This window comes from Pyxicephalus adspersus, chromosome 8 (genome assembly GCF_032062135.1).
Source record: "Pyxicephalus adspersus chromosome 8, UCB_Pads_2.0, whole genome shotgun sequence".
NCBI classification, from domain to species: domain Eukaryota; kingdom Metazoa; phylum Chordata; class Amphibia; order Anura; family Pyxicephalidae; genus Pyxicephalus; species Pyxicephalus adspersus.
In genome coordinates, this window is record NC_092865.1 from 22412209 (window position 1) to 22423302 (window position 11094).

Here is an 11094-nt window from a genome sequence, read left to right on the forward strand (position 1 = left end):
TTCACTTTGAGATCATCACAAAGAACAAGCGGGCACTCTTTGCGTCTGGAGGAAAAGAAGTTTAAGCTCCGGATAAGGAAGGGATTCTTCACTGTAAGGTCTTTGAAAATGTGGAATCAGATCCCTCAGGAAGTAGTTTCAGCAACTACTATAGATTGCTTTAGGAAAAAGCTGCCTGTTTTTTCAGAAGCACAGAATATAACTGGGTATCAAGGCTTTAAAGTAAAAATAACAGTGACTGCTGATCCACTGAATATCCGATTGCCTCATGGAATCAGGAAGGAATTTTTTCCCCTGTTGAAGCAAATTGTTCCTCTGGACCAACTATGTCTTATAGGGTTTTATATCAGAGATATGTTTATTTCCCTAGTGGTTGAACTTGATGGACTTAATGTCTTTTTTCAACCTAACCTACTTTGTAACTATGTAATTATGTAACATAAAAACATAATCCTATATTCCTGAATCACCATCATCATTTTACTTTATCACTCCCACATGGTTTTATATGTTATAAAGCAGATCGGTATTAAGTTTTCTGAACTCGACTAGAAAACATAAAAATCCGCTTTTTAAATTAAAATAATGGCAAATAGTTTTTTATGTTTTTATGTGTTTTTGCTACTTTTTTTACATTGTTTCTATATGTTTCTAATATTTCAGCTGCTCAATACTTTATGAATGTGAGGTATCACACATAAATTACCATATTCACTTATATTTACTTTTTCACAGCAAATACGAACAGTCCAATCTTCGTGTCCTTATGTTGTTCATTTAAAATTTTTAAGTCATAAATTCCATCCCATATGATTGGGGCAAGCCAAGAAGTGAGGACATTCAAACTAGCTTTCCTAATGACAAAGAAAAAATAAAAAATCAATATTAAACACTGTATTTACTATGCCTCTTTTGCGGTCTTTATTGTCTTTTGTTTTGAAAAATTTTAAATAAAGAATGTTTAAAAAAAAACACTGTATTTAGTGCAGTATAGGTTTCCCAACAATAACAATGGTTGTCCTGTTTGCCAGTTGCAGTACTAAATTACAATTCCAGGCCAATGGCAAATATATACTGTACTGACTAAAACACATATATAGCAACTGTTTACCTGGCAAGAATTTCGCAAGTTGATATTGTTTACAGGTGGGATTTATAACTACCAGAAAGGATAGATACAGAGAGGGTGTTTTAAGCTTGTGGTTTAATTTGAATTTACTCATATAAAGAATACAGGTAGTCCCCAAGTTAAGGACATCCAACATATAGACAGCTCCTAGATACGAATGGAACTTCCCTGCTCGCTTCTGTGCAGGACGAAGGCTTGATGGAGGGGAGGGGAGAGGTTTGCATGACTTGCAGAAGAAATCTTTTGCTAAACACAGCTAGCTGATATTGTGGGTGATCTTAAGGACTAAGCACTTCTGCAAGCCCTTGTAACTCTTTAATTACCAAGACAAACTCTGCTGTTGTTAATTTTGCATATCAAAACACAGCTTGCTCAGGAAGTTAATGAATGTCTAGCTCCAAGTTTTTTTTTTTTTTTTTTTCGTTCTTTTGGATAAACTCACAGTGAGAATTTTAACTGACACCATGCTGCCTAATAATATTTTGAGACAAACATGTGTCCTGATTGCATTTATTAAAATAATGTACCTGTTCCAATTTACATACAAATTCAACTTAAGAACAAACCCACAGTCTATCCCACCCTATCTCATATGTAACCTGGCTTTAAACATTCTCAAGAACAACAATAGTTGTAACATTGATGATGATAAATAAATTATTTTTGATCTCCTAATTCATGATCAAAAATATTATTGCAGTCTGAATGATTAGTCTGAATGTGATCCCAGCGAGGCAGTTTTCCAAAGCTCTTCAAGTGGAACTAAATAAGTTGGTTTGGGTGAACTTCTGCTATAATCAGCAGGTGTACACAGCCTACACTTGTTGATTATTACACATGCATACCCCAGAATCTTCACTTCACTTCATTGGTTGATGTAACCCCGGCACATATGCAGAAGTTGCATTATCCTTGAGCTGTTCAGTTTAAAGCTTAAAAAAAAAAATCCACCAGGAGCCTAGGAGGTAATTTTTTTTTGACAAAAGAGACTACCTCCTGGTGTTTTGTTTTTTAGTTTTGTTCCTATGAAGTTAGGGTCATCACAGGCTCACTGTAGGATGTCAGTAAAGTCCATTTATTATGGTTCAGGCGTAACTCAAAACAGCGTCACTTAGTTTAGCAAAAAAAAAGCAGCATAGTTTATCCGTAAGTCTCAATAAATCAGCAAATAGTCCTGCGGCCCAAGAGTCTACAGCAGGAGAGCACCTGGTACTCACAGTAATATCCACAAACAGGGAGCTCTCTCATGCTTTTGTTTTCAGGCTCACTCTTTACTCCAGCCTGAGACCCACCATCTTCCTGACAGCCCCAGACATACATGTCAGGCCAGCCTGAAACCCTAGTCTGTACTGTAGGGGGATCGGCAGACCCACCCAGATCTTTCCTTCCTAGCCCCACTGTACTAATTTACCAAAATGTGAACCGCAGGTTGCCAAACAAAATTTCCCGGACTCCTTCTGCAGTAAGTAACCTCTTTTCAGAGGAACCACGATAGAGGAGGGAAATGCATTTTCCATCCAGGACCAACCCTTTGAGTCCTGTACAGTATACTATAGGTATGATATATAGTAGTTTATTATTGTTTATAAAATAAAACACATTTTAAACTCTGGGGGTGAGGGGGTCAATTTGTTTCAGTTTTTTTTGTTCAATACATTTTTATTAGAATTTACATTTTAATAACAGCATCCATAAACATATTTCTTTTACAATGCAGAGGAAGAAAAACAACAAATTAAAAAATTAGTAGCAAGGAATTGGGAAGGCAGGGGGCACCATAAACCAACAATCAGAAAATCTGAACACCAGATACATATCCAACATTAAAACTCAAACAACAGTTTACAAACAATCTGTGACTCTAATAATTATTCTAAAATTATTGGGAAAACAACCTTACCATGTTATCAAAACCAACATATTTAAATCTGACACAGAGTATTGGACCCAGGGTTCCCAGACCTGTATGAATTTTAGATCAAGTATCCTTCAACATACTGGACAGCTTTTCATTGATGCACTGCATTTCATTGATGTTTAACTTATTGGAACGGAATAAATTGTTTCTTCCAACTGTTTGCTATAGTTTGCTTTAAGGTTTGAAAATTAGATGTATCATAAGTGTCTGTCACATGTATCTCTAGATATTCCAATTTTCGTGGGGCCCATGTGAACCTAAACGAATGTCTGATGGTGTCGCCAACTGATTGTGGCAAAGTTATATTGAGGGCGGTGGATTTAGTCATGTTGATGCGCAAGCCTGAGATATCCGCAAAATTATGTAGTGTTGTGACTAGGTTAGGCAGAGTAACTATAGGTTTCGATAAAATAAGGAGGATATCATCCGCAAATAGATTTAATTTAAAAATGCGATGATTAATGTACAATCCATGAATATTGGGATCAGAACGAAATAATTGGGCCAATGGCTTGAGAGCCAACACAAAATGTAATGGTGAAAGAGGACACCCCTAGCTCGTGCCTCGTTGAATAGGAAATGCACAAGAGTAGTTCGACATATATAATGCCCTAATCCAAGACAGAAATTAACTCCGAAATTTGTTTCAGTTTTAATCACATTCAATGTGTACATTTGCCAAACGTTTAAATCACATAATTATCTTGGAAACCACTATTGTGTTGCATTGCACTGGAGACACTGGCAGTTGTCAAAACCAAATCATATTGCATAACAAATTACCAAATGTATATTGGGATGCAATGGCTTTTGAAACAGCTTTAATTTACTTTTCTTTTGGTGAATAACAATGGCAAATGTTGACTTTCATCCCTAGTAAAAAGGTATGCTGTAAATATTGCTATTTATTTTTGTTCTCATTTGTTACCTATAAAATTCTTCTAGACCACAGCACCTACAGATTTATATTGTGGTTTCCTTCCCTAACCTTGCTGCTCAAAGCTACAGAAATGAATGGTGTGTTTGTATGCTCATAATCTGCGTTGTCAACATAAAAGTTTCCAGGAAAAGCAAAAGTGTGGGGTTGTCATGTTAAAATGACAACCCCACACTGTCTAAATAAAGCAGCATAGAACTACAGGCACACTTATTTTACTCACCTAATTAGAGCTATACAATATAAATTAGATCAGAACACTTTCATTTTTATGCTGATTTTTGACCCCAATTCTATAGGCACCTGTGAATCTTTTAAAGTGGCATCGAAACTCAAATAACTGTGGCTTTACAACGCATTGATTTTCTTGAATTTGATAAGCGAATGACAGAGAAGGGGTTAAGCCTGGAGGGCATGAGGTTTAATTTCAATTTGAGACTATAGCAGTCATGAGAGTAATTTTATTATTATTATTATTATTATTATTATTATTAATAGTGCTGTACAATAAATAGGGGTTGCAAATGACAGACAGACACAGACAATGACACAGAAGAAAGAGACCGTGCCCAGAAACTTTCTGGTGATTCATAATTAGGGTTTAGCAAACCCAGCACCATGCCTAGGTCAAGTCTTTCTTTAGATCAATGCCAATGGAAAGCATGCAGTGCTAATATAAAGTAAAAAGGAGAGGATGCTTCAAATGGGCTAACTGATATGACTGCAAGGGAGCTACACAATACCAGAGCACTCTCAGACCTCCCAATTTCACTAGTCAGCCAATGGCTTAGCATGGAGTTGGTCCTTCCTCCTCTCAGTTCTGTGTAGATTTAGGATTTCCTGCACTGGTATGTGAACCAATTTTTTCCTCTCTCTCTCTTTCCCTCTCAAGCAATCCTGCACGGCTCCCGACTCGGTCACTTACTCCACCGGTTATTAAAAAACTATCATGTGTACAAATCCAGCCCGGCCTGGCCCACTGCTGTTTTTTTCAACGTTTATTGCCAGCTTATTCAATCTATATTTATGTATTTAGATTATACAAACATTTTTTGATCTTACCTTTTTCCTGAGTAATTCAGGTGATGTTTCTTCTCACAGTGTGCCAACTTTTTGGATGTGTCATCTATTTTCGTCAGCAAGTCAGAGATATGTGTATACGTTATCCCTGATTTTCTTAAACTTCAAAATAACAGAAAATAGGCTAGAAAATTTATACAGTAATTTGTTTTATTAACGCAATAGGTTAAATAAACAATAAAAATTTACATTCTTTGTTTCATTGTACATTTGTTTCTAACTTTCTATGTTAGAATGTGGAAACAAAGGTACAATTACCAGGAGGGCCAGACAACGACTTATTCCATTAACAGAAGTGCTACAAAGAGAAAGAAAAAAGTGAAAATGTGAATCAAAAGTAACAAAACATTCCAAACACAATATTACGGGTGTAAATAATAAAACATCATGAACATCTGCTCAATATAACTGCAATACAAAGTATTTTTTGTTCAATGTTATGTGAAATACTCTGTTTTTCAGTCTGCATTGGGACAATTTCAGTCTAAAAGTGGTCCCTGTCAGATGTTGTTAAATATATGGCCCAGGTAAAGGCTTCCTGTAACTTTTTGCCATGAAATTAGTTCAAACCTTCCCATTAGGGTTGCAGGCTACAATAAACCCGAAGAAAATTTTGACGTTATTCTGCTTTTTTATATTTCTTCAATCTACTTTAAAAAAAAAAAAAACACGTAACACCTGGTCAAGTAACTACCCTGATTAAATAATCACAGCAATCACTTTGAAACAGAGAAGACTTGCTACTGTAACCATTAGAGGAAAGTTTTGAAGGGCAGTAGCTAGATTCTTTGTAAACTAAAGAAAAATGACTTTTTTGAACTTTTTTTTTATTTTACTTTTCTTTTAACCATGTTTTTTTTTTTTAGTTAGTAACTTAGTTGTTTCACCAAATAGTGTTGCTGTAATCTAATAGGCAAGTTACAGCAAGTGTTTTGTTCTTCTATTCTTTTAATTGGCTTATGAAACAACCTTCGTAGTCCCATTAATAATATCTAACATGTTGCAACATAAAAATGCTTTAGAATGTATGTATACTTAATCACTAATATCTCATCTACACCTAATGATGCTTAGGCTACTTACACACGTCCAATGGTTTTCGTCCGATAATCGGCTCAGGGCCGATATCAGAAGAGATTCTGGCATGTGTACAACGCCCATTGTCCAACGTCCAAATGACCCTCCTGGACGATCCACGGATCATGGACGAGGAACGATCTTAATAGAAGTGAAGGGAGAGAAAGCGCAGTGGGGTGGCGCTCCGTCGTTCTCCTCTCCCCTTTCCATACAGCAGAATGGTGCTGTATGTACAGAGCTCGTTCATGCATCGTGGCATCCTTAGTCACTGGAAAGGATAGTGAAAGATCCTTTCCAATGACAAATATTGCAAGTGTGTACCCAGCTTTACAAGACGGCCATTGTTAGTGACTCATTGTTAATGGATGACAATCTATCCATGTCTCCCAAATACATTTCCTGCATTTTCACACTGACACACAAAAAGCATGACAATTGTTTAGTATACACAGTGCCTTAGCAAACAAAGTGTCAACCCTGACAGGGTAGAAGATCTGAATTTTTTTCTTCTGTAGTTCAGTAACACCTACATGTCTTGTCACCCTTCCCTGGACAGTGAATAGAGAAACATTGGTCTGATGAATAACTGTGTGAAAGGGTAAATGACATCCCTGGCTAGATGCTTACAGGACAGGTGAGTTTCAATCATTCCTCTCGTGCATAACTTCTCTTTTCACTGCTTTCTACCACTAAATATGAATGTAATAAGGACTTGCATACACAACTAAGATCTGACCCCTTGCTGAGTTTTGCACTGCAACGCAGGTCCCTGAAACATAATACATCCAGCATACAATATATTGTTCAATCAGTAGTGTATTTACTATGGTGGAGAATCATCAGTGTTTCTCTGCTAAGTCAACTGACAGGTCTTTCCTTTCCTGTCTACATTCCATACAATAATCCTTAAAACTGTCACCTGAAATGACAACTAATAATTGTTTTGAGCAACAACAGACAAGTGTACACAGCTTCACTGCAGTGAATTTGTGTTTTTTTTTTTTAAATATTTAGTTCCATCATATTAAGAAGGCAATCAAGAATGCATGCAAAACCACTCTAAAGAGTAGAGTTAATGATTTTAACAACTGCCTTGGGGCAACCGGTGGAGGCATACTGCTGCCTCCAAGCTAGGCATCCCCAGTTCATCTCTTTGATAATATGGTTGAAGGGGATGTAAGTTATAAACTTGTCAAAGGTAGGCTAAAGCCCTTCTAAAGCCCTCTCTTTCCCTCTCAAGCAATCCTGCACGGCTCCCGGCTCGGTCACTTACTCCACAGCACCAGTTATTATAAAACTATCATGTGTACATTTGACAGCGGGTGGCTGTCTGCAGTACTGCACCACTCAATGCCTCCTTCATTCATCCTTATATGGGACTGCTAGGAGAGGCTACATGTGGTGTCTTCCCCAAGGCATAGGTTCACTGGCTACTAGCTGTAAGAGCCTTCTTTCAAGGCAGTTTGGGGAGGGGGCAGAACAACGTAGCTGGCCTAGGGGAGAAAAAAAGTACAAATTCAGCCCGGCCTGGCCCACTGCTGTTTTTTTCAAGGTTTATTGCCAGCTTATTCAATCTATATTTATGTATTCAGATTATACAAACATTTTTTGATCTTACCTTTTTTCTGAGTAATTCAGAAGATGTTTCTTCTCACAGTGTGCCAACTTTTTGGATGTGTCATCTATTTTCGTCAGCAAGTCAGAGATATGTGTATACGTTAACCCTGATTTTCTTAAACTTTAAAATAATAGAAAATAGGATAGAAAATTTATACAGTAATTTGTTTTATTAACGCAATAGGTAAAAAAAACAAAATTTACATTCTTGTACATTTGTTTCCAACTTTCTATGTTAGAATGTAGAAACAAAGGTACAATTACCAGTAGGGCCAGACAACGACTTTTTTTTATTAATAGAAGTGCTACAAAGAGAAAGAAAAAGGTGAAAATGTGAATCAAATGTAACAAAACATTCAAAACACAATATTACGGGTGTAATTAATAAAACATCTTGAACATCTGCTCATGAACCAGTGAGCTCTGGTTTTTCATATAGGATTTTGGTTGAAATCTGCTGCTACTTATCTTGACCATCACTTAAAAACATTTAGGACATGGAGAGCTAACTAGGCAATAAGGCTTCTTCAAGCACTATTGTGTTGTAAAATAAGGAGGTCACCTGGTTGTTTTGATTTTTTTAGATGAAAGTACTTTGGGACAAATGCAGGTAGGAAAACTATATGGGAAATAACATCATATTTTTTATTACATATTATAACAGAATGTTTATCATCTTGCACCCCTGAAGGATTATTATAATTATTATTACACAGTATTTATATAGCACCATCATATTGGACAGTGCTGTACAAAGTCCATAGTGCTGTCACTAACTGTCCCTCAAAGGAGCTCACAATCTAATGTCCCTACCATAGTCATATATCTTTAATGTAGTCGAAGGGTCAGTTTTTAGGGGGAAGCCAATTAACCTCACTGCATGTTTTTTTGGGGGGGGATGTGGGAGGAAACTGGAGTACCGGGAGGAAACCCACGCAGACAAGGGGAGAACTGCAGGCAAACTCCGTGCAAAAAATGTCCTGCCTGGGAATGGAACCTGAGACCTAACGCTGCAAAGGAGTGCTAACCCATGAGCCACCGTGCTGCCCAAGGATATTTTAGACCCTACACCAATCCCCGGTCTGTGGTCCTCTAGTAGCCTCTGGCTGGTCCACCCCCCAGAGGGGTCAGGAGAAGGACCCCGCTTGGGGGTTCGCACCAGCCAGAGCCACTTACCATGTCTCCCATTGCAGATTTAGGGCAGTGGGTGTGTTGTGTCTTTGGACAGGCTGAGACCTGTGATGGGATAGTGGGCTGGTTCTGGCATCATGACGTCACTCTGGGGGAAACTCTTAAGCAAAAAAACAGCAAATACATATACAACGTGAGTTGTTATAATAAAAACATATTCAATGTCCTCTCTGCAAGGGATAATTAATTTACCTTTTAATCAAATCAAAACAAATACCCAATCACAAGCAAAAAAATTATAAAAAAAAACACAATTTTTATTTGCACATGATTGAAAATCAACAGAGCTTCTCTAAGTTAAGTCAATTACTCCTTGCAAAGTTTTATTTACTAATAGGAGGTGTATTTTTAATTTTCTTATAATATATATTATTATATATTTAATAATGGATTTATTCCTATTTTTGTTCAGTTTATTTGTTTTCACAGTCAGATTCACCTTTTCTCATTCTCCCACTTTCTCTTGTTTATGTTTTACCCCCCAAATATGTCCATTGAAACTAAATTATTATTCAGAGTTGCTTAGATTTGTTCTTGATTTTTACTCTCAGATGACTTTTTACATTGCAGTCAATTGTAAAGAATAAATTTCAAAATTTTAGGGTTAAATTGTCACCATAATTGCTGGAGATGTCTGGGGAACCCATCAAAAAGAAAATGGACAAAACTATATATTTTTTGTTTTTACAAAATTAATGTTACAATATAGACAGGAGTAGCCATTTACCAATGTAGGGTATTGCTGGCTGCCAACAAAATAATTGCTGGCTGCAAAAATTGTATAAGCCATTTCTTTTTGACAAAAACCAGACTCCCACATGCCCCCTACGCTGGCGATATGTGTGGGTGCATGGGTGAATTTAGTGGGCAAATTTTTGATCTTGCAAAGAAAATTAATAATTCTAAAAATAGGGTCAAATCCACCCTAGAAACACACCGCCAAGTGAACAGCCTTCTTTTTCAGTAAATCAACCCAAATGTGCAATATACCATACTCTGTATTGATCACAATTATTAGTTAATAAAATGTAAAAAATATGTACATATAAAATGTCACTCCACAAAAAAGACTCTTACCAGAACCCCAGAATAAACAGCACCAGCAACATTATAACTCCTCTCATGTAATGTTTGTTTTGCAGCATTGTCATCTTGCTGATAAGAATTCTTCAGTTTTTTCCAACCCAATGATGAGATAACTGAGAATTTAAAGTCATATATAATAGTCCGTAAATATTCCATAAAATGCAGCAGAGCTGTACCTTCACTGAGTAATCCTTCACTTAATGATTTTGGCACTAGATTGTCAGGTTTTATAATCTCGGTATAATCTCGGTAATCTCAGTATTTCTCAACTAGGGTTCCTCCAGAGTTTGCTAGGGGTTGGTTGAGCAATAGAAAATGTTTTTGGCAATCTGTAAGGGTGGGTATATTTCCTCTGGCCATCAATGTAAGAATCATTCTTGCTACTGTGATTTGTGGGTGTACTAAATATAAAAAGGAAAAAGGATTTTTTATATCAAAATAAACAGCACCAAAATCTGGGATGAACAAGACCCTCCAGGATCAGTTGAGCTTAAGTTTTAGAACAGCTTTCTGATAATGACAGCAGTAAACTGTTACAGAGCCATGTGTTACTGATTTCTGCTGTGATGATCGGCAGTTATGGACAAAATGTGGTATCAGCAACATGAAAGAATAAATCCATTCTGCCATGTATAAACAGTTCAAGCGGGAGTGGTGGTGTAATGGTGTAGAGGATATTTTGGGCTCATTAGTGTGAACTTAACATTTTGTAAATACCACAGCCTATATTAATATTATTGCTGACCATGTTTATACCTTTATGACTACAGGACACCCATCTTCTTGAACATGACAATCTTTCTTTAACAGATCATCTGTCATCATTTACCTTAGTTAGGTTGTCATACTTTAGACAAGATATGATGCATTAGACAACATAAAACTCAACAACATGATCCACTAACACAGTTCTCTAAACTCAGGTTCCAACTAGGTTCTTGTGCTTATATAACACTGAGTCAAAAACTTAGCATAATGCAATGTTTGCCTATTTTCTGCAACTTCTGGAACTAGTACTGGAACTTGAGTAATTATAGTGGTAATTGGTAAAATTTAAGT

General features: G+C 36.7%; 1 protein-coding gene across 1 annotated transcript in view; it reads right to left on the reverse strand.

Annotated features, from left to right (window-relative positions):
* LOC140337183 (histo-blood group ABO system transferase 2-like) overlaps nt 1–10058 on the reverse strand; it is a 13389-nt gene extending 3331 nt beyond the window's left edge. The window contains exons 1-4 of the mRNA XM_072420775.1: nt 10027–10058; nt 7760–7879; nt 5047–5166; nt 726–854 (exon numbers count right to left, since the gene is read on the reverse strand). Coding sequence (XP_072276876.1) covers nt 726–854; nt 5047–5166; nt 7760–7879; nt 10027–10058 — 401 coding nt within the window. The remainder of the gene's footprint in view (nt 1–725; nt 855–5046; nt 5167–7759; nt 7880–10026) is intronic.
* Nucleotides 10059–11094: the final 1036 nt, after the last annotated feature.